Genomic DNA, 24,707 nt, shown 5'->3' with positions numbered 1-24,707 from the left:
TTGTGAGTGTTAAGAACCAACTCAGGTCCTCTGCAACAGTCGTAAGTGATCTTAACTGCTGAGCTATCTTTCTAGTCCCCAAACAACTAAAACAACCTTTTTATTTGTTTATTCTGTATGTGTATGGCTGTGGTGCTTGCACACCATGGTGCACATGTGGAGGTCAAAGGCCAACTTGTGAGAGCTGCTTCTTTCCTTCCACTATGTGGGTTTGGAGTGTTAAACTCAAGCCATCAGGCTTGACAGACAGTGTTCTTACCTGATGAATCATCCTGGTGGACCCCCAAATAATTTTTACAGATTGTTTTTCTAACTTAAGATACTAATAAATTTCAAGTATTACATTTGGTCTCTTCTGATTGTCTATAGTACCCTTCCATCTTCTGCATTTTTCTTAATACCACCTGTCAGAAAGTGGCCACCCTGTTTCCAATAGATGATGCAACCACAGTATTTGCCTGTTTTCACAACCCTTCTTTGCTTGATGGATGTTGGGGATTGAACCCAGGGCCTTGTGCATGTGATATAAGCATACTACCAGCCTTTTCTCAACACTCTCATACCTGCATTGTTTTTCCATATTACTAAAATAATAGTATATGTTATCATTTGTCATTCATTCTATCGTTAATGAATATTTTAATTTAACTATCACTATTTCCATATTATTGAAAATCTTTTATAAACATTATCAGTTGTTATAAATATTTCATTAAATGTTTGTACCAGATTTTATTTAATATTTGTTCCCATTTAAAAAATTTTTCTTGTAGTAGGAGTAGGAATGTGGCTCCCAGCCTCATTCAAAAGCTTGTGCATTTTAAAAAGTCAGGTGTTTTCAAAGGGGTTAGGGTAGTTTCACCTACTTGGCAAAGTTGGCCAGGTTCTGAATGACCTTGGCAATAAGAGTTAGAGTCCGAGATGTGCGGTCATCAGGATACTCCTGCATCAGGCTGAAAAGACTGGGAGACATGATGGCTGGGCAAAGGAAGCGGAGAAACAGTGAGGCACTGATGAGCCGCTCACTGATGTCTTGCTTGCCTCGGTTCAGGCACTGCTGCTTCCATGATGCAAACACTTCTTTCAACTCACGAGGGAAGACACTGCAGAAGGGGAAACATACACAAAAGAAACTCCATAACCTCTAAATATAAAGTGTCAGAACCTGAGTAAGTGGCCTACTCTGACCCAGTGTGCTTCTGTTCCAGAGCTGAGCTAGGGGGAGGCCCTGTTAGACACCCAGGGATAGGGGTCAGCCTGAGTCATGACAGACAGGAGGTGGAAAAGCCACAGAAAGCTAGGTGGAGATTAGAAACTGAAAGTTACAAAGTTTTGGATTAGAACAAATTTAGTTTAGCTAAGTGGGAAAAGAGCATGAGGCTCCTCACTAAACTATCTGGTTTAACACAACTTACCATAATATCCCCAAAGGCTGTTCATGAAAAATCTTTCCAAACTCACCATTTGTTTGTGGTAGAGAAAAGATCAAAATTTATGAACATACCTGTTCCATTCTAGCAAATATTTTAAAAAGTAAAAAAGCAAAACAAGACAACCCACCCAACACCCAACCCCTACTAGTAGGTATTAGAGAGTCCAGCTCTCTAGCTGGAGAGGGTTATTTAGAGAGGCATCCTGTCATTTCCTTCAAGTCTTGTCTTTGGGAGATGTTCTTATGGGAAAAGTGGGTTCCTTGGTAAGAACACAAGCTCACCAGTATGAGTTGATGATCTTGCAGAAAGCCAACTCACAGCACATTTTCAGGTTGCTCTGGTGGTCTATCAGTTCACTAGAAGAACACTTGCTGGGATCCACTTCACAGTTCTCATCCGATTCATACAAGGCTTTGATGAACTCCCCTAATCAAAGAGAAGAGGTGACAAGTACTATCACGAAACTCTGCTTTCCAAGACAGAACAAAAACAGTTGAGCATTTCTTAGAGCTTTCTTTCCCCAGACCTAATGAGGAACCATGAAGCGTCACTGCTTTAGAACCAATAGTTACCTCCTCCCATGAGCTATATTTGTTCTCTTTATCCTCGAAGCAAAACAGAACCAGTCACCAACATCATCAATATTTATACAAATAGCAATGATTTGATTTAAAAATACAGTATCTTTTATTGGAAACCCCAAATATATTTAATTATCAAGAACTTGTTAAAGAGTTCTCCCACTAATGTAAGTAATCTCACTATTCCAGGAAAACAACAAAAACCAAATAAAACAAAAACCAACAACAACCCAAGTTTGATTGAACAGGTAACCCAACAAAGGTTTCAGGAGTAATGTTGGTGTCAAACACAGATGCAAACAAGGCTCTTCAGGTCTACCGTTAGCTCTGGGGACAGTAATTTAACCTTCCATACAAAACTGCAGCGTTTCTCTTCATATATACTTTACATGCTTTTCCACAGACATTGACCAGATAGCCTGTCTATAAAGATCTGCTTACTACTCTTTGGAATCAAGTTACCTGTTTACCTCTGCAAGGCATACTACTTCAATGTCTTCTGACAGTCCATGGTTTATACTCTTGTGCATATTTGTGCACATGCACTTCTCACTTGTAAGATAAACCTTTGGAAGTTAGGAACCATATTTTAATCATGTTCAAATTCATACCCCCTTAAATAACTCTCAAAAAGCAGGATAGGAGCTTACTAAATTTTTATAAGAGATGGAAGTACATAGTCTTGTTTTCTTACAGGTCTCTCTTCATTAAAGAGGAGTGGACCTTTTAAAAGATCCTTCTCAATCTGTGGATGTGACTCGAGGTTCAGGTTAGTCATAAGAGGGCTTTTAAGAACAGTAATTTCTATAAGAAAAAAATACCAGGAGCAAAATGAAACATATTTTCTGTCAAAATGATTACTACCGAGGTAAAGGAAAGCTTTTAAAAATAGCTATTACAGAGTATGGGAAACATATTTAGAAGAAACATTCTTAGGGAACAGGAAGCAAAGTGGTATACACACACACATACACACACCCACACACACCCACACACACCCCCACACACACACACACACAGTGGGGTGGTGGTGGTGGTGGTGGTGGTGGTGAACATGCATTATAGTATTAAAAGAGGGCTATGATCAAGCACTGGATCCCTCACCTAACTAAGGGGCCTTGAAACATCACTTAATTAACCTGACTTTTAGCTGCTTTATTAGTATGAGACCTGTCTTGCAGAACTGTGATATTAAGAGCAAAAAACAAAACCAAACCAAACCAAAACAAAACAAACCCTCCAAAACAAAAACAACAAAACCAACCAACCAAACCCAAATGTAGTATCTTCTTGGCACTTAGTTGGGCTGCATATAGAAATATGCTACTAAAATATGCTACTTTAAAATAGTTTTTAGTCAAGTAAAACCACCAAACTGTTAAGTTTAAAAACTGCTATGAATCTCCACAAGACAATGTTCACTCCATGTTTCCACACAATCTATTTCATTTAAAGGATACATAACTATAAAACTGAAAACTATCAGCATCAAATATTTTAGTAATAATTGGCCAAACTGTAAATCTGTGACATTCTGTTAAGGTTTTTCATTTGGGTCACAGCTATTCTAAGAAAATAAAATAATATAAACATTAACTATTTTTCTTTCATTCTTCAAGTAAATGGCCCAAGAAATCACTCAGGATCCACACAAAAATTGTATGTGATACCAGCACTATGAGATACCATAAAAAATTTGTTAAAATTTTCTATTAAAATGTTTTCATTTTTGGAATTATAACCCATGTCTGATAATGTGTAGTATGCTAAAATGAGGATGAAGCTTTTGTAGGTTTGTACCTAAAAAGGTACTTACTTGAAAATTATTTGTTTGCTCCTTTGTCTTTGAAAAGAAGAAGAGCTAAAAGGGGCAATCACTGAGTTTAAATAGTTAGTGTGTACACAGAATGTTTTATCTGGTTTCTTCTCTGAATTGTAAAAACTGTTTTGTGTCTGCAGATGAGTATGCCTTTGAACATGGAGACCAGAAGAGTGTCAGACCCTGGGGCTGGAGTTGCAGGTGTTTGCAGACACCCAGCTTGTTATGTGGGTACTGTTATCCAAACTCTGGTCTTCATGATTATACAGCAAACATGCTTTCTTAATCGCTTAGCCATCCTCCACCCCCTTCTTTGAGAACATTTTTTAAATTAAAAAAAATTTAGGGGTTGGGGATTTAGCTCATTGGTAGAGCACTTGCCTAGCAAGCGCAAGGCCCTGGGTTTGATCCTCAGCTCCAAAAAAAACAAAAAAACAACAAAAAACAAACAAACAAAAAAAGTTTAGATTTATTTTATGTTTATGTGTCTGTATGTGTACCACTCAAGTGCCCAGTGTCAGTGGAGATTACAAGGTGGCATCAAATTCATTGCAACTGGTTGTGAGCCACTATGTAAGTGCTGGGAACCCAGCCTGGGTTCTCTGTAAGAGCAGTTAAGTGCTCTTAACTACCTAGCCATCTCTCCATCTCCCCAGCCCCCACCATTTTAGGAAAGGTCTCATGAACACCAGACTACTGCAGACTCAGTAAATAATCCTGCCTTTACCTTGGAACTGATAGAATGCAAGCACGTGCCCCCATGCTCAGTTCTACTATGTGTTGTCTGTGCTAATCATTAAATTGTTACTATCATCAACACTTCATGTGTAGGTTTAAGTTAACAGATGTTAACATATTACTGCTGAAAGGCATTTGCCTCCAACACCAGCCTGGAAATGATGCCTTCCGAGTGACTTATGTTTTACAGATGATATTTCTTCCTTGTCACAAGACAACAACAACAAAAAATCGACTTTAATCAGACAGGTAAAGGGAGCTAACAGATGAAAGACTTACGTCTAAATAAAGCAGATTTTTTCAGTAGAGAGTAATGCTTTTATTAAGAACAAGACAGGCTAAGAAGCTGGCTGACACTACATTTTGGCTGGCAGCTTTCTTTGAGGATGGGTGGGTATTAAACTCATGGCCTTATGTATGTCAAGAAAGTGCTTTACCAACAAACGACATAAACAGCACTTATTTTTTTCTTTTTGCTTAAAGTGTATTTCATACAACAAAACTTCAATGGGAAGAAGACAGTCCAGTCTCAGGACCGAGAAATCTTATGAGTTGTTTTCAGGCTCTTAGAAGCAGCATCCATTTTCTTTACCCTAACCCATGCTCTTAGGTTACAGAAACGCTAACAGAGATCTTTGGGAGGTTATCTGAATTGTTTCCCATGCTCAGTGAATTAATTTTCATGCCTTACTGAGCTCATCGGATATTTAATTATTCACTATTGTATCAAAGGACTTGGTATCCATTTATCATTTTGGAGGTTTAATTCAGAAATCCCTTTAAGCAAATACATCTTTAGAATATGAATCTTCTCACCTTTATGTTCACAGAATGGAGAACACTGTTAGAGATGCTTCAATGTTGCCTTTTCAGGGACAACACAAATCATTAAAGCAAACCATGACATAATTTATAACTATAGTAAATGCCTATGTAAATGAGATTAATAGCATCTTTCCTAATGTCAATGAATATCAACTGTTTTCTCATAATTCTTATTAGATTTTACATTAAAGCAATTGAGTAGATTTGAGGATAAACAGAAGTAAAAAAAAAAAAAAAACAACTCTTGTTCAGGGTAGAAATTAACTGTGACTACAGCACATCTGCTTCATGTAAACACAGGCCTATTTCTCAACCAGTCAGTTACTACTTTTTAACCTCTTATAATTCCTTTCCTCTTTAAAAAAAATTCTCATTTTTTTTTTCAAGACAGGGTATCTCCATGTAGCCTTGGCTATCCTGGAATTTGCTTTGCAGACCAGGTTGTCCTTGAACTCACAGAGATCTGCCTGCCTCTGCCTCCAGAGTGCTGGTAATAAAGGTGTGCGCCACCACTGCCCAGCTCCTTTCCTCTTGATACACCAGTCTGAAGCATCACAAGTAATATTTCAATTGTGAAATAATTCGACAACTATTTTTTCTTGCCATCTGATTTTTTTTTTTTTTTTTTTTTTGGGTCAAAGGGCAAAGGGGCTTTCTCCAATGCCTGATGACTTGAATTGGATTCCTGGCCCTTATATGGTGGAAGGAGAGAACCAACTACAAGTTGTATTTGTTCTCTCTCTCTCTCTCTCTCTCTCTCTCTCTCTCACTCTCACACACACACACACACACACACACACACACAAACACGTAAATAAACGAAACATCTAAGAATAAAAATGGTAGCCTTGGGCATCATGAATGCTTAAAACTGTATGCTACCACTAAGCTGTAGCTTTAGCTTCTGACCCTCCCTGCCCTGCAACATCTGGTTACTTTTAAAGACTTTATTTCTGACTGGATTCAGAAGTAGAAGCTCTCAGCAAGGACAGCCTACATCTCTTGGCATCTGTTTCTGGAGCTTTTCTTTGGCTTCTTTCATTCTCTGGGTCAAAGCTGAGCATATTTACAGCCTCCTCCTCATTTTCCTTAGTGTGCTGTTTCTTCAGAACACTTGCAGGAATCGTGGCATAACAAGATGCTGAATCTTGGGGGCTTATCACCTTCTTTATTTAAGAGCTTTCTTGACAACATATTGGTGGACATCATCTTTACAGAGTTGAAAGGTTTGTTTCAACTAATTCTGCTAGTTCTTTTGGACTCCAATCACTGAGGCACAGTAGTGTTAAAAAAAAAAAACCAAACCAAAAAAAAACAAAAAACAAAAAAACAAAAAAACAATAACCAAGTTGAGAACACTCAGCTTGGCAATCACAATGCATCCAAAAACAGACTTGCTCTTCCTCTCTCTAGTTATCCTTGGTCTATCACAATAATACCCCTACTCACCAGATGTGGGTCAAGTTACTCTACTTCATGGGAAAACCTTGTTCATCATTCCCTCCATTGATTCAGACCACATAACACTTCCACTCTTCACCCAGAATATCAGCAGGAACATCTGCATCCATGCACTTCTCATAGAAAGTATAAAGCCTGCATTTATCCTCCACTCAATGAGTTTTCAGGGGACATATTCAACCTCATCCTGATGCAGCCAACTACCTAGGAAGTACTATGAAAAAAGATCACTTCTCTGATTCTTTCACTGTCTTTTTTTTCTTTTTTGGTATTCAAGGCTGTGTTTCCCTAGTTTTCTTTCTTCCTTCCTTCCTTCCTCCCTCCCTTCCTTCCTTCCTTCCTTCCTTCCTTCCTTCCTTCCTTCCTTCCTTCCTTCCTTTTTGCATTTTCTCTGATCATTTTTCTTGATTCCTCATCCCCCTTTTACTCTCAGCAAAGATGCACCACAAAGCGTATTTTTGGCTCTATTCTCTTTGTTTTGTTAATTTCTTAGCTTCATCTAACTCCTCTACATGAGTTAGTCCCAGAGTTCTCACACTTGTCTAGACATATGTTCTAATTTGCTTTCCCACCTCAACTCCCCCTAAATTCTTATCAGAACTTCAAGTGAATACATATAAGGTAACATAATTTCCCCCCTTTCAAGCCTACTACTTCTATGATTTCTGTTATATTTCTTCTAAGAATGTTATCAAGGGGCTGGAGAGATGGCTCAACAGTTAAGACCTTGCAGAAGACCTGAGTTTGGTTCCCAGCATTCACATCTGGCAGGCAATAACTGCCTGTTAACTTAAGCTCCGTGGGTACCTGCAAACATGATTATAAATAAAGTAAATCCTAAAAAAAAAAAGAATCTTATTATCCCCAGTCACTTAGAATTCTACAAATTCTCTACAATATTTAATATTCCTTTCCTACAAACTGAACAAGTTGCCAAGTCAACTCAACTTCAATGTTTTTCTTATCCTTCTTTTTCACTAACTACTCCCAAAGATTGTCTAGTAAGTCATATTATTTCTACCTCTCCTGTTACAATGGCTTTTTTTGTTTTCAAGATTTATTCATTAATTTTTTTATGTGTATGAGTGTATTTTTCTGTATTTGTGTGTCTGTTTACCATGCAGTGCACAAAGAAGCCAGGAGAGAGCATCAGATCTCCTGAAACTAGAGTTATAGAAAGTTTGTAGGTGGTGGGGACTGAATGCATGTGGGTGCTGGGGACTGAACCCAGGTCCTCTCCAAAAGCATCAATTGTTCTTAATCAATAAACCATCTCTTCAGCTCCTAAATGGCTTCTTACTATTTTTTCTTAAAAAAATTCATTCTCATCATTCTCTTAATTCCATTAAAATTATCCTACTGAGAAATTTTGGTGGCTTTTAAATGATCAGTGTAAAACCTAAATCCTCAGCCAGGACCTCAAATTTTGGTTCTAATTATTGCCAATCTTTGCTGTTATTCAACGTGCCTCTTTGATATTTTTCTTTTTTCTTTTCTTTTCTTTCTTTCTTTTTTTTTTTTTTGAAACAGGGTTTCCTTGGCTGTCCTAGAACTCACTGTGTAGTCCAAGCTGGCCTCAGACTCACAGAGATCCATTTGCCTCTGCCTCTGAGTACTGGGATTAAAGGTGTGTACCACCACTGCCTGGCTCTTTCATGTCCTTTTACTATTATTATTTCATATATTTTATGTGTGTGTGTTTGTGTATGAGCATGCCTATGGTACATGTGTGGAGGTCAGAGAACAACTTATCGGAGTCAGTTCACTGCTTCCACCACATGGGTTCTGGGGACGGAATTTGGGTCACCAGGGTTGGTGGCAAGTGCCTTTACCCATGGTCCACTTTCATGTCCTTTTTCTACAGAGAGGTGTATTGCATACTCACCTGATTTCCCCCCTCACTTCTGTGCCTTTTAACTCATGTCTCTTTCTTTTTTCTTTCATGCTAATCCCTAATTACCCTTACAAATGTTTGTTTTAACCCTTCAACCTTTACTGTACTCACACAATAGAAGTATATTCACACAAGAAATTTAAAAATCCTGTTGAGCTGGAATTGCTAAAAAAAAATTCTCTGCAAAAACACAGGATTTCTCTTTTGGTTAAACAGACAACCCTATCTTATTTCCTTACATTATAAACTCCTTGAGAACAAAAACTTCTATAGTCATTCAGCATACCCTATTACTGCATACTCTTGATGGTTACACGTGACTGGTAAGCACTAGAAGTACAACTAGAACAAACTGAAATGTGGGATAAATATAAAATATATACTGAATTTCAGAAATGAAATACCTCATGGAAAATGAATACCTCATTAATTATTCCCATATTGATCAGTTGTTAATATTTGAATATACTGGGTTAAATAAAGTTTGCCATTAATTTCAATGGTTTTTCTTATTCTTTTTACACTGTGACTACTTAAAAAGTTGAAGTTACTCAATAAGCATATACTGTCACATATATGTGACTAGCATTATGTTTGTACAGTACAGTGCTGTATTACACTCTGTGAAGGGCTAGGAGGATGAAGATACAGGAAATTGCTGGTCATATGACTCATGTCTATAATCCTAGCAGTGGGAGACAGAGGCAGGAGGACTGTTATGAAAACAAGGTCAGCTTAGGGCTACCACAGATAGACAGTTCACCCCTAAACCACCATTTTCTTCAAGGAATTCACACGCACTTAATTATCCTATCACTTTATTATACTATGCTTCTAACACATTACCTTACTCTAGCAGCTAAAGACTTAATTACATAACCAAATTTGGATCTTTAAGTGAGTAGCTTAGTCATCAACAACTAAGGATTGGGTAAAAATTAGTTACTAGTTAGAGACCTTGAATGGAAGTGTAGAACTGTAGGAACTATCAAATATTTTTCATTTTTGATGAGAGTTTTGTATGCAAGATAATAAATGGTAGAATAGCCTTTTAAGACTGAGGTAATACAGCCATATTATGGTATGAATACCCAATACTTTAGGGGGAATAGGACACCTAAGTTCTAGAGGTGAAATCCATCAATATTATCATACACCCTGGAATCAGAAATGCAGAGATTTTGGGTGGCTATATACACTGATGGGTTTTCTATTTTCATACACGTTATAATACACATGTGCGGTTATTCTACTGGTAAGCACTGCAGAGACACTACAGTTGAAATCTAAATCACTCAAGTCAGATGAATGAAATGCATACAGAATTTGAATTTAACTTCTTTATCCTAGGAGGTAAAAGAAGTTAAAACTGAAAGAGAAAGAAGACAGACATCTTCCTTTTCCATACCCAGTGCATCATGGAGGTACTGTTGTCCCACCAACTTGAGGTATTCCTCAATGGATTTAGTGGCAATGGTGTTTTCTCTGAAGATCAAGACATCATGCTCTCCACAACGATCTACCTCAGACATCACCAAGTCAGTCAGAAAATCCTGGCAGAAGAATGTTCGTCAGAAAGAAAGCAACTGAGTAAGAACTATACATTTGAAGAGACTACCAAAATAGCAGATATCCTGGGAACATTGCTTTAAACTAAGCCACCAAATTCCTTGGAAAGGGAAAAGGCAGTCAGGATAAAAATCTTACGTATTGCCAGCTCTAAATTTAATTTCTAAATTCCTTCAGATATTTTCTAATGCACTGTTGAAAAAGACCATAATTCTGAATGCATCTGCAAATCTCTCTCTTTTTCCGACCATACTTAGTACTGTTCTCTCTGCTCCAGTTCCCACATGATGCTCTTTCTTTTTTACATCCTTTAGTCCACACAGCCCATCCACAGTCAGTGTTCTCTACTCATCATGACAATCTTCTGCAAATGCTGTTCTCAGTTCTGTCCCCTAACCTCCACTCCCATTATTGTAAAACTAATTTCTGTGAACCTTTAGATCTCAGTTCACATACTGCTTCCTCCATGAAGCCCTCCTGGATAAAGATTACCCTAGAGCCTCACTTGCCAGTTCCCCTTGCTCTACACCTCCACAGTATTATTTATCTTTGTATGCTTTGCACTTCTCACTGTAATCACAGATTTACTTTTGTAACTGTTTAGTATGGTTTCTCTGGAAAACCGAAAACCCCTAAAGACAGTGTTATATCGTTCAACATGTCCAGTGAAGATACACTTCAGCACCGACCAGTGTCAGGCACACTTTAGATGTTATTTTATCTACCCAGTGTTCATTTCCATTCAGATGAAAGACTGCCATGAAACAGGTGCCAACTAACTGTACAACACCCATTGAGTTTCCACTTCAGATATAGATTTTATTCCACGAAGACTTACACTCAGCACATTTCTTGATTATCTCCTTCTGTAACACTGGGATACAGTTAGCATTTAATCTTAAAATATAACATTTAATACTCCAGGAAAACTTCAGCTAGGCATGATGTTGCACACCTGTATCATACCTTTAAGCCTGAGATTTGGGAGGCTGAGGCAGGAGGATCTCATGTTTGAGGCTAGAATGCTCAATATGGTGAGACCATGTTTCAAAAAGAAGACAATTACAACAGAATTTGAACATGCTGTGGGGTTATCATAGCAACTGCAACCACGGTATCTACCTTCATGAAAAGTAATTAGAAATAAGTATTTGCTAGTTCCTCCACTTTACTTTAGTGAAAAAAATCTCCATATCTTATAGAACTGCTAATCGGCTTTCTTCACTCAACCTTAATTTCCTTTTTCTTTTCTGAAAACGTTCTAAGATGGATTTTCACAGTATCTACTGGTATCGACAGCTTCATTTTCTTGTACATGGTAAGGAAGGACTTTCAGGTAACACACCCCTTTTTGACTTACCTTGGCTCTGCCAGTACTCTGAAGAATGTGTACTAAGGCACAAGCCAACTCCTCTTTATTCCTCACACTAATTACTGGCTCAAGAACAGAACACAGCATGGTGTAGTTGCTGGTGATGAATTCTGCAAATTCTTTGTATTGCTCCATAGGCAGAATGGTGATAGTTTGGAAACGTGACTTAATCCGAATAGAAGGTCCTCCTGTCTTTCCTTTGTTGGGTGTGGGTGTACTCACTGGGTACCACTTTTCTACAAACTGGCGACCAGTCACACTGGCAGTGGGGATGTTGACTAGCCCTACATAATTATTCTTGTCCTTTTTTTTCTTTTTTTCCACATCCTTATAAATGTGAACTGTGATGCTATGAAGAGGTGGAAGGCTATAGAATTCAAAATGTTCACCCCAAAAAATATTGTCTGCTTTGGTCTTGCTGGTTGTACGAGCAAAGAGGGTATCATCAAGGCACAGTTCGCAGAAATATTTTTTTTTAGGGGCAAGGTCCTTGGCTTCAATGATCCATAAACGGAGGACATTTTCCGCTCGCCGACAATTGTCCTATAAAGAGACAGGAAATTTGAATTTGAGATCTGACATACCAGAAAGAGAGTATTTTCTTCTTAAAGTAATGCTGATTATTAATGTTCCTCTATTAAGAGCAGTCAACACAGTAAAAAGAATTGCTAGTGCTTTGAACCATACAACTCTAAAGAATAATCTTGTACTAGTTCAGTGGGTAGATGCACCTGCTGCCAAGCCCGATGACCTGAATTTGATCCCAGGACACACACTGTGGAAGGAAAAGAATCAACTCCTGCAAATTCTCCTCTCACTTCCACACATGCACTGTGCTGACACACATACATAGAAATAAATGTAATTAAAAATACTTTTAAAAATACTCTTACAAAGCTGCACAGTGGTGGTACAAGCCTTTAGCCGAGGACTTGGGGAGCAGAAGTGTAGCTAGAGTTTTCTCTTTGTAGTTAGAGTTTTCCTGCCTGGCCCACAGTCAGGACAAATCTCTCTTATCCGCCAGTCCCACAGCTGCTCAGACCCAACCAATTAAACATACAGAGACTTATATTGCTTACAAACTGTATTGCCGTGGCAGGCTTCTTGCTATCTAGTTCTTCTATCTTAAATTAACCCATTTCTATTAGTCTAAAGGTTGCCACGTGGCTCATGGCTTACTGGTACCTTACATGTCGCTTGTCATGGCGGAGGTTGGCAGTGTCTCTCTACCTCAGCCTTCTACTTCCCAGAATTCTCTTCTCTGCTTATCCTGCCTATACTTCCTGCCTGGCTACTGGCCAATCAGTGTTTTATTTATTAACCAATCAGAGCAACACATTTAACATACAGAACATCCCACAGCACAGAGGGATGCAAATCTCTGAGATGGAGGCCAGTCTGGTCTATACAGTGATTTCCAGGACAGCCAGGTCTACACAGAGAAACCCTGTCTTGGAAAAAACAAAACAAAAACATCTTACATAACCACATATTCTGTTTTACTTGGGTTAAAAATATCATCATGTACCAGTAAGGTCCCTACAGCTATCTATATGAGGCTGGACTCATTTCTAAAACTAAAAAAGGTAAGTTGCTAATATAATTGCTTTCTAGTATGATTTTATCATATATTAACTTCTGGCTGGGCATGTCACTTAGCTTTTTAAGTCTCTATTCCCATGGTAAAATGACAATAATATTGCCTTTAGTAAGATAATTTTCAATGTAAAATGTCCTAACATGTACAAGGACTGTCAAACCCTAAGCCAGATGTGGTAGCAACTTCCTATAATCCCAGCCCAGGGGTTTGTGAGGCTGGGACAAAAAGCTTGCAAGTTCAAGGCCAGCCCTAGTTACAGTGAGATACTGTCTGAACAACAACAAATTATTAAGATCTATAAAATTAATATATTACTACGTTTGTCTTCTATCAATTTGATGCTTACAAGTGATACATTAAAAAAAAAAAACTTCTGTTGAATTTGTTCTGACAATTTCATACATCTAACATGCATTCTGATTACCATAACCCCACCTTCTTCAATCTCCTTCCCACCCTCATGCCTCTCCTTTCTACAAGTTACTGCCTTACACATCATATCCCCTTCCCACCTTTCTGAGACCAACTGAGTTTAATCAAGAACATCTGTGTAAACATGGGTTTGGAACCATCCACTAGAGCCTGATGGGCTCCTCTGGTGTGTACATACCTGAGAACTCTAACTGCTCCTCCTCTGAAATCTACAAGTAGCCAACAGTTCAGCAGGGAGGGGTAGGGCCCTTGAATCTTTCCATTCCATGACTGACTGTTGACAGACTCAGTTTTGTGTGGGTCTGCTGCCATAGCAGCTATGAGGTGAAGAGTGCACTGGCTGTGTATTTCTCAGCCCTTCTTCCTACCTTCCCGCATTTACGTCCTTTCTGCTCTCCTTTGAGATGATCCATGAGCCTTAGAGGGGTGGTGACATACTTTTTGACACTCAGAACCACCATTACCTTGCTTGGCTGAACTGTCCTTCGAAGGTTCTCCATCCACTTGTCTCTCTCTGAGGCAGAGTTACAGCTAAAGCATTTACTCCCACTTAAGTAGGTGACCTGCAACACAAAGATTAGAGAGGCGGATGTAAGACTATGTGTGTGGTAGGGGAATCTATCTTATAATTTCTAAAGTTTAAGGATTAGGGACATGTTATGAAACCCAAATCTTACTATGTGAAGCCAAAACAATCAATCTTTTCAATTTTGTCATATCTTTACTTAAATTTTAATCTCTAAGTAGCAGCCATAATTATTTCCATCTATGAGAAAAAAAACTCATTTACAATTTGGCCTATGGTTCAGAGAAACAAAAAATTAAAAAAAGCTTAAGGCATATACAAAATTACCTATGAATGAATATACTCATTTGAACTAATAAAAAATAACTACAAGGGAAATGTTTGTAAAATTATTTGGTTTTGTAAGACTGCTTCATTACAATGCTAGAGAAGGCTACTAAATGAAGCTGAAAGACACCAGTGCCGTTGAACCCCTCTCTGGAATCCATTTCTCCTCTAGGAGGCAACCAATCCATTGGTTTCTAGTCATTTATAACATTCAACATAGTGTCCACAGTAGAAGTGACTGAACTGAGCTTCACAAATAAGGCAAAGTTCAAGTCATTTTCAAGGAATAATAATAATGATAAACACATATAAATGACCTGCTGAGCTGCAGTCTGTTCACTTAGACTCTCAGGTCCTAATACAATGAATCTGATCAGATGGTATGCTGTGTCTGAAATGGCAGCTCCTAGCTTCAGAGAGTTAGTGAGGACTTGAAATGTGGCTGAGATGCACAGTTGTTCATCTAGGAACATGCAGGAGATGGTATACCAAACAAGGTATGGCCCTAGGTCAAGAACTGCTCATGTTATAGTTATAAAACTGTAATTTGGGTGGGTTTTCTCCAAATTCTTTTAAAATTAGGGATGAAATAACAGTGTATGACATCTTTATAAATATTAAGAAATAACACATCAGTTTGAGAAGCTATTATTAATCTTGTATGTAACCTACTCTGAGAATGTACTAAGTGCTCAAGTTTTTGAAAGCAAAGGCAAAGGCATGAGATAATCATTAATAACTTCAATTACAAATATAATTTTTTCTATTAACAGATTGTCAACTCTTCCCTCATAAGTAGAAAATTTTCAGGAACTTAAACCCAGTCAAGATAATCAAATCAGACACATGACAGTGAAATAGCCAAATTACCGACTACTCTCCCTTCTTTCTGCAATTCTTTCCCTTTACCTCAAAGCAGAAGTCCTGTCCAAGGATGCTACTATGGAGTGGTTTCACTGACACTGGTTCCCCTCTACCAAGATCCAGACATTCCACAGCACTGCAGGGGCTCAGCAGGGACTCATGTGAACGAGACTCTTTCAGTTTGGGCAGACCACGAGACCTAAAAGTAGAAGATAATTAAGGCACTGTTACATGAAGGTCTAAGGAAAGGAGACTAACAAAAATGTAAAAGTGTAAGAGGAACAAATAGAAGGAGGATAACTAAATATCCTACAATTACAGTCACATTCATATGGTATACATAAACCATGCATATTTGAACACACCTTTTCAACAAAGCATAAAAACAGAATAAGGGGCGGGGGATTTAGCTCAGTGGTAGAGCGCTTGCCTAACAAGCACAAGGCCCTGGGTTCGATCCTCAGCTCCAGGAAAACAAAACAAAAAAACCAGAATAATTTTACAAGTCTCAAAGGACCTCTATGTTCCTGTTCAGATGTTATTTTTTACTCTCATTTCTATATTGGAATATGGAGAAATACACACTATTCAGAATTCTTTATCACTTTTTATGCAAAAGTATTGTCAAAAGACATTCTCTCTTATTTTGTTTGATGCTACACATCATTTACCTCCCTGTATCGCTGACAAAGGCTGAGTCCTCAGTTTGTTTCTGTGTGCTCTGGTAGATCCCACCCCTACCTCAGCACACACAATGAGCAAGAGAAGGAAGGCGTGCATGGGAAGCGAGAGCAACAGCAAGAAGACAAACTCTTCAGCACAAGAATGTCTTTCAAACAGTCTCATTTCCATCTCAATATGGAATTCTCTTCTGGCAAACTTTGACTTCTATACATGCTTTACAGTATAATAAGAACAGAATGCCTTGAGGAAACTTCCCACCAGAGTTTAAAAAAAAAAGTCAAATTCCCTAGAGAACAGCAGACACTGTTAGGCAGGCATCTTGGTTGACTCTATTTTCCTGGTCGTTTAAAAAGAATGGTGGGTATCCTAGCTCTTGTCACTCTAGGCGCTAGGACTTCACTGCCTTCCTATCACAAAAGTTAATGGAGTCAAACACAATGAAAACAATTTTCCTAAATTCAAAAATGTATGGCTACACGGTTTTAGTCAATAATTATCACACTTATTGACTGAAACACCCCTATGCTTCAAGCAGGTCTTAATAATAAGTCTAAAAAGAAATGTCTGTGTAAAGACATTTGTTTGGGTAAAATATTAAATAAGCAGCTTTATTCATTTACTAGGAACAAGGATAATACTGAAAGGAGCTGTAGCACTTACTGCCAGAAGAGTATTTAGTGAAATTACTAAGCAATAGGGCACTGGAGACTAGCACTAAATTCACTATCTTCTATCTCTATCCTACTTAGTCAGACTCCATGAATAAGAATCACCTTAAGCAATAAAAATAATTTAGCCTGTTTCAACAAAAACAAAACAGTAATAATTACCATCTAAAGTTTAGGCTGAAAAAAAGTGTTCTGATAGCATTTTTTTAAAGTAGAAAAGGCAATATAGTAGTTCCCATGAATAATGCAAAGTATGTACTAAATGGACAAAAGCCACCAAATATAGTGTATATAAAAATCAACAAAGCAACAGTTGTATTTATTTACCTTTGTTCTCGACAAGAAAACATGTTTGAAGTTATGTGGTACAAATACTGCACAATTTTAAGTAATTAAATGCTATTTAAAAAAAAATCTTAGTCAACTTATCATAACAGCTTTTATCAATATGCTGAATCAGAAGCCAGATTGGAGAAACAGGACACCATCATCTTTGTTAAACAAACAGAAAATAACAATTCTAGCATCTTTTCCAGGAGGAATTGCTAGAGGAAAAAGCTTCTCTGGCTCTGGGATGATCATGAGATATGTAAAACAGAAGGTGTTATGACAAAGTTACTTTTATTTTTTTATAATCTCCAAACAATTAAAATAGAAGTTCATTTTATTTAAAACAAAATAAACGTCTACCTACATGAAGCAATTGTACAGCCACCTGGCAGTGCAACCCCAAACCATAGCGGTGCCACATGTCCGGGTGCAGCAAGTCACTTCCTGGACTACATCTCAGAAAACAACTCTCTGTGTAGAAGACAGGAACCAACTGAGGATGAGTCTCCTGCTGCCTTCAGTTAGTGATGCCATCTTTGCATAAATGCCTCTCAGGTGGTATTCAAGTCTTCAGCAGAAGCAGGACAGAAACACAAACAACTGAACAAGTCCTCAATCTCCAAGCCCTGCAGTGCAGGTGATATCCCTATTCCTCCAGGCTGCAGCTAGCCCCGCAGGTAATACAAACAAGGTTCCAGGGCTCTAGGCTGGGCTTGTTGCCATGGTGCTACACCTTTAAGGAGATTAGAGCTGGAAGGCAGCAGGGAGAAGCTGCAGCTGGCAGGACTCAGGGAGCATGCTCTGCAAATATGGTAAAGGTGACTGCTTTAAAAAGGGAGGAGGGAGCAGTGGGGGCCATTCCCATCAGTTCTCAGTCAAAGGCTGGTAGTGAAGGCAGCTCTGGGGGTGGGGAATGATCGCTTATTAAAAACTACTTAGGGACAGAACTAGGAAGCTTTAGCTTGTTTTATGTGATTGCCAGCTCCCCTCCCACTAGATGGTATTCCCTATATCTCTTCTTGCAAGTACAATCTCTCACCTGTTGTTTCCTTTGCAGTGCCTACCCTAGTTAAGTCTCTTTTTGCATGATTTATCTGGTTTAAAATTATTTTCTAACTTTACAGAAAGTTAAATAATTTTTTTCAATATTCTTCAGTATAGTCTAACTTCCAATAACTGCTATAAAAGCTCATTCTAATCGTCTAATCATTTGGATAACTTAAAATGCTACTTACTGAAATTTTAATAATTAATACATAGTTTGGAATCTCCAATAGTTCAAAATGTGAATATACACACATGAATTGGTAGCCAAAGTCTAGTATGTTCAACATTACTACTGAATAAATAAGCAAGTTCTTCCAGTATTGAGAGGACAGTGTCTGTGAGAAGTCGTTCCCACAGAAGCATGCTTACAGTAAACAGAAGGTCAGACAGCCTGGGGATGGCTCAAGGGTAGAGTGGGGGAAGGAGGCACTACCTGTCCAAACATTTCAACGTGACATTAGAAACCCCAGGTCACCTCGGACCGTGTTACCTCCTCCTTGCCTTCTCCACATGAACTGATTTCCCGCAGGTCTTCTACCTCGAGTTCTAGAGTCTGGTACTACCAGTTTACCCCTCTAGCAGAACAGAATGGGTATTTACTGGTAGGACAATGAATCTAAAGCAACTTTTCCAAGGTGAGCCTGACAAGGGCCTTCATCAAGATAACGTGCATTCCTTGACTACAGGTCCAGCTCTTCTCCTGACTACCATTACTACAAACACTACATAGGAATAATGCAATGTGACTGTTCCTTAATTTAACTGGGAAACGGCTTCTTAGAGGTCAATTTTACATTAATTAGGGAACACCACACACTCATTTCTATTTTAAGGTTAGCAGAGTCTTGAGCTCTTTGTCAGCTTATGGACTTCCGCATGTTAAAACTCTAATTGCTCATGAAGACTACCTGCTGCTTCTGATTGAGTTAGGATATAAACTACAAGAGAGGCTTCCTGTTACCACAGTAAATGCCTGTCAGATTGCTTCAACCTTGTCACTACTTAATCAGTCTTCAAAGAGAAAGTGAATGGCTGGGGGATGGGGAGCTATCACACACACCAGTGGATGCACTGGTGCAAAAGACAAGAGTAAAAGAACTCTGATTAGTGCAATTTGAAATAAACACAGCTGGATTTTCTCAGCTTACCCATCTGATTTTGTAAGAAGTCACATTTTTCCCCACAGCTCCAATAATGCTTGGGTTGGCTAGCTCAATCTGCCACATGTTTACAGATTCAGTTCCCAATTTAGGAACTGGGAAACTTTTAATTAAAAATGCTATTGCCACACAAAATTCTGGACTCAGTGCAAGTGAGTTTCCGCTTGGTTGGCAGTTATGATTCTGAACTGTGTCGGAGTTTTTGAAGAGCCCTGAGCCAGTAGCTGGGCACTGCAGGACACTTGTGTTTATCCAGCATGCATTTTAAGACAGTCATTCTGAAATGTCCCAAGTAGTAATTAACAAACTTGGGTGTCTCAATACTCATTGAGATCTCACAACAAGAAAAGAATTTTCCCTCTGTTCTCTGGATTTTACTGGTTTATAATCAGATATTTGTGAGTATTTCCAAGTGATCTCTCTGTTGAAAAGATGCAACTCTTCTGTATTGTAGTTTTAGTGTTCCTGTGCAGATAAGAATCATTCACTAGCGTTCTATTGTGTACTCAAAACCCATTCTCGTGTCCAAGAAGCATGATAGCTCCAGCTGGCCTACTTGCTATAGGTGAAACCACTTCCTATTGCCCATGCTACGGATTTTATGTTAGCCTCACAGATCATTACTTAGGGAAGTACAGGACACAATGCAGATTTTCCTACTCCCTGTTCTCAGGCTCCATATAGGATGGATGAATGTGCCCAAATGCGAGGGGTAGAATCTGTAGCCTGAGTCATCACTTGAAATAAAAACCTCATGGTTTTCACTATCCCACAAAAAAAGTGAAACATATAGCTACTTCAACATGTATACATGTACACATTCAATGAAGGGGCATAGAAAGAGACTATGAAAATCAATGTATGATTTGAGAAGTAGAAAATTCCACTGACTCTAATAAAGACATTTTATAATACACTTTTCTTACTCCTTAAATTACAAATTATTAAAACCTACTAGTAGGTGTTGTTTGAATCTTAGATGGTCTTTTAATAAAAAACCCAGAGCCAGATATCAGAGTGAAAGCTGAAAGATCAGAGAAGCAGGAGCTACTAGTTCTTACCTCTGTGAAATCCTCAGTCTAAAGAGAGTGAGTTCCTGTTTCCTCATGCCTTTTATACCTTTCTCTACCTTCCATATTCCTTCCTGGGATTAAAGGAATGTGTGCTTCCCAAGCAATGGTATGAGATCTCAAGTGTTTGGATTAAAGGTGTGTGCCACCACTGCCTGGCCTCTATGTCTAATCTAGTGGCTGGCTCTGTCCTCTGATCCTCAGGCAAGTTTATTAGGGTACACAATATATTACCACATTTCCCATTTCTTGCCCAAAATAATAAAAGAAGGTTATAACTAATATAAGAAAAACTATATATAAAAAGTACAATAAGTATATACAATATACAGTCAAGAATTACATTAACAATGTCCAGTCCATTAACATTTGACAGATTCAGAGAAAATACTTTATTATTTATCCTATTTTGGTAAGTCCAAAATGTTGTACCTAGTACCAATGAAACAAATTTAAACACAGATATACTGAATTTAGCAAAAATATCAAAATGAACCAAATTATATCCAGAATCCAACTCAACTAATAGACCAGTTGCAGGGTGGAAATACTAAAATTCTTTAAAAAAATATTTTTAACTGAAATAGAAATACATAACTCTTTTCCCTTTCTTCCCCTAAGCCCCTCCCATTCTCAAGTTAAGAGCCTCTTTTGGTTAATTCTATGTGTATATACAAACAGACACAGAAAGAACCTGCTGAGCCTGTTGTTGTTTGTGTATATATGGTTTCAGGGTAGAACACTCTGCACTGGACAACCAGTAAGGGAACTCATCCTTGAGAGACACTAATTCTTCTTCCAGCAGTCAGTAGTTGCCTGCATTTCTTAATCGAGGAGAGGGACTCCCCCTTGTAATTAACAGGACCATTGACATAGCTGTCCTTTCTTCCTGGGATTCTGGCCTCCTCTTCTACTATGCTCTCTGAGCCACAGAGGCAGGAGCTATGATACAGATCTATCTGTTTGGGCTGGTCTCCCCATGATACACTGAACTCTGCAATGTATCTTTCCCTGTTGGGGCTTTCTGTGATTTGCCTTTCAGGGGTTATGGGTGGGCCTCTATTGCTGAAGACACAACACACTTAGGACACATGACTTAGATGATTCAAGCTAGCTCTGCACTGAAAGCCTCTTTCCTGTGGTCCAGCTTTCATGGTTCCAGAAAACACTATGCAAGCTGCCAAGGGAGTAAAGCAATTACAGTCCTATCCAGCTGCCACACCTATGAACCACAATTATCAGCATGCAAAAAGTACAGCAAACAGAAATATAAGAATACATTTAATACAGTGAAGTTCACTGCATAAGTCATTTATAGTCAGCCATGAGTGGTCAGGAAATGTGGAAAGAATACAAAAGTCAGGGAGCATATGATTTCTGACTTGGGTATTGTTATATGAGCATGCACTAAAATTAAGCCAGACTCATGATGGAGTATAGGAACAAGGAATATCACTTGAGAAGAAAGAATAAAATCAAAAGCGAACAATAATACAAAACACTATGGGAAATATTATAAATGAAAGACTTCATGGAGTTGACAAGAGATAATGCTGGGAGTTAGGGAAGGACTGGGCCATGTTATTGCATTTTGTACATTATGCTATTGATTATAATACTATACACATGCCATAAGATATTACAACTGAAATTTCATTTGTGATAATGAGATAGAGGTGATATGCCAAAGTGAAGTACTTGACAAAATATAGTGTTTATTTACATATCAACCACAGTTTCCCTCCCTCCTCTCCTCCTGTTCCTTCCCCTCATCCGCTCCTCAGAAAGGGTTAGCATGGCATATCAACTTGAGGCAGGACCAAGCTCCTCATCTCTACATCAAGGTTGAGCAAGGCATCACACCATAGGGAATAGGTTCCAAAAAGCCAGCTCATGTGCCAGGGACAGATCCTGGTCCTACTGCTAGGGGCCCCACACAGACCAGGCTACACAACTGTCCCCCACATGCAGAAGGCCTAGCTTGGTACCATGCAGGCTCCCCAGCCGTGGTCTAGAGTCCATAAACTCCTAAGATCTTGGGTCAGTTGTCTCTGTGGGTTTCCTTTAATGATCTTAACCACCCCCCACAACTTGCTGATATAATCCCTCTACCCTCTCTTCAACTGGATTCCCAGAGCTCAGCTCCGTGCTTGGCTGTGGATCTCTGCATCTTCTTTCATCAGTTACTGGATGATGACAAGTACGGTAAAGTCACCAATCCGATTACAGGAGAAGGTCAGTGTGGTGATATACTGTGTACCCTAATAAACTTGCCTGAAGATTACAGGACAGAGCCAGCCACTAGATTAGACATGGAGGTCAGGCAGTGGTGGCACACACCCTTAATTCTATTACTTGGGAGGCAAAGATCTGTCTGGATCTTGGCGAGTTCAAGGCTACACTGGAAACAGAGCTAGGCAGTAGTGGCACACATACGCCTTTAATCCCAGGAAGTGATGTTTGGGCAGAGAAAGGTATAAAAGGCGTGAGGAAACAGGAACTCACTCTCTTTAGGCTGAGGATTTCATAGAGATAAGAACTAGTAGCTGGCTGTTCTGCTTCTTAGATCTTTCAGCTTTCACCCTGATATCTGGCTCTGGCTTTTTTTTTTTTTTTTATTAAAAGACCATCTAAGATTTGAACAATAGGCCAATTCAGGCACCCTCTCCAGTACTGCTAGAAATCTTAACTGGGGTCATCCTTGTGGAATCCTGGGAGTTTCCCTGGTACCAGGTTTTCCCCTAACCTCATAATGGCCCCTTCTATCAAGATATCTCTTTTGGGGCTGGAGAGATGGCTCAGCAGTTAAGAGTACTGGCTGCTCTTCCAAAGGACTCAGGTTCAATTCCTAGTACCCACATGGCAGCTAACAACTGTCTCTAACTCCAAGATCTGACACCCTCACACAGACAAACATGCAGGCAAATACCAATGCAAATGAAATAAAGTAAATAAATTATTTTTTAAAAAAGAAATCTCTTTTGTTGCACTCCCTCTCCGTCCCTCCCTCAACTCAACTATCCGATCCCTCATGTTTCCATCCCCTACTTCCTCCCTTTTACCCCCAACCCCCAGTTTACCCAGGAGATCTCGTCTATTTCCCCTTCCCAGGGTGATCCATCATCCCTCCTGGGGTCCTCCTTGTTACCTATCTTGGACATACACCCAAAGGATGCTCAACCATAGCGTAAGAACACTTGCTCAACTATGTAGACGAATTTCTAAATGGTCTTATTAAATAAAAAACATGGAGCCAGAAATTTGGGTTAAAGCCTTAGAGAGATCAGAGAAATACGGAAAGCCAGGAGCCAATAACCTCACCTTACCAACTCCACAACTTCCAAAAAGCACAACTTCCTGTCTACCCAGGTTTATATGCCTTGCTTTTCTGCCCTCTCATTGGCTCTTAGCCCAGCTACCTCACTTCCTCTTCCTACACAGCTCTATCACTGTCTGTCTGTCTGTCCAGACCTATGTCCAGGTCTCTATGGTTGGTACTGGTATTAAAGGCGTGTGTCACCACCACGCTTGGCTCTGTTCCCTAGTGTGGCCTTGAAGACACAGAGATCCTGCCTGCTATGGGATTAAGGGCATGTGATACCTGACTTCTTTGTTTACTTAAAATGGCTGGCCTTTCCCCCCTGATCTCCAGGCAAGCTTTATTTATTAATGCACAAATAAAATGTCACCACACAATTATGTTCATAGCAGCATTATTTGTAATAGCCAGGACCTGAAAACAACCTAGGTGCCCCCCAACTGAAGAATGGATAAAGAAAACGTGGTACATTTACACAATGGAATATTACTCAGCAGTAAAAAATAATGACACCATAAAATTTGCAGGTAAATGGGTGGAACTAGAAAAAAAAACATCCTGAGTGAGGTAACCCAGACCCAGAAAGACAAACACGGTATATACTCATTCATAAGCAGATATTAGCTGTAAAGCAAAGGATAACCAGGCTACAATTCATAGCCCTAGGAAATGTAGTGTAGGAGATCTTTTGGGACTAGTTCCACTACCTTGGACCCCTCAGTTAGATCAAGACTACTGAGAGTGGCCAGAAACTGGAAAACTCAAAAGACTTTTGTGAGAATGAATTTTGAAAAGACTGTGAGGTACATCCCCTTTTCTCTACAATGAATATGTGTAGGGAAACAGGGTGTGGATTGATTCTTTCTGGATAGCTAGATGATGAGCAATGACTAAGTGTTGGTAGTGGAACAGGAATGTTAATACTTTTAGTGTCTGCACTCTTAATTTCTAATGATTGCCAGTATAAAGAAAGCAGGAATATTCTCTG

General features: G+C 39.0%; 1 protein-coding gene across 9 annotated transcripts in view; it reads right to left on the bottom strand.

The window, feature by feature from the left end:
* Positions 1-24,707, bottom strand: part of Rasal2 (RAS protein activator like 2) — a 300,247-nt gene that overhangs the window by 26,756 nt on the left and 248,784 nt on the right. For all 9 annotated transcript variants that reach the window (XM_036202086.1, XM_036202087.1, XM_036202088.1 and 6 more), the window contains 6 exons: positions 15,487-15,640; positions 14,189-14,287; positions 11,681-12,235; positions 10,160-10,304; positions 1,715-1,859; positions 867-1,103 (listed from right to left, as the gene is read on the bottom strand). In XM_036202086.1, coding sequence (XP_036057979.1) covers positions 867-1,103; positions 1,715-1,859; positions 10,160-10,304; positions 11,681-12,235; positions 14,189-14,287; positions 15,487-15,640 — 1,335 coding nt within the window. The remainder of the gene's footprint in view (positions 1-866; positions 1,104-1,714; positions 1,860-10,159; positions 10,305-11,680; positions 12,236-14,188; positions 14,288-15,486; positions 15,641-24,707) is intronic.

Source organism: Onychomys torridus, chromosome 11, assembly GCF_903995425.1.
Source record: "Onychomys torridus chromosome 11, mOncTor1.1, whole genome shotgun sequence".
In the NCBI taxonomy this organism is placed as follows: Eukaryota; Metazoa; Chordata; class Mammalia; order Rodentia; family Cricetidae; genus Onychomys; species Onychomys torridus.
Note: the sequence above shows the minus strand (reverse complement) of the source record. Positions and strands in the feature narration are given on the sequence as shown.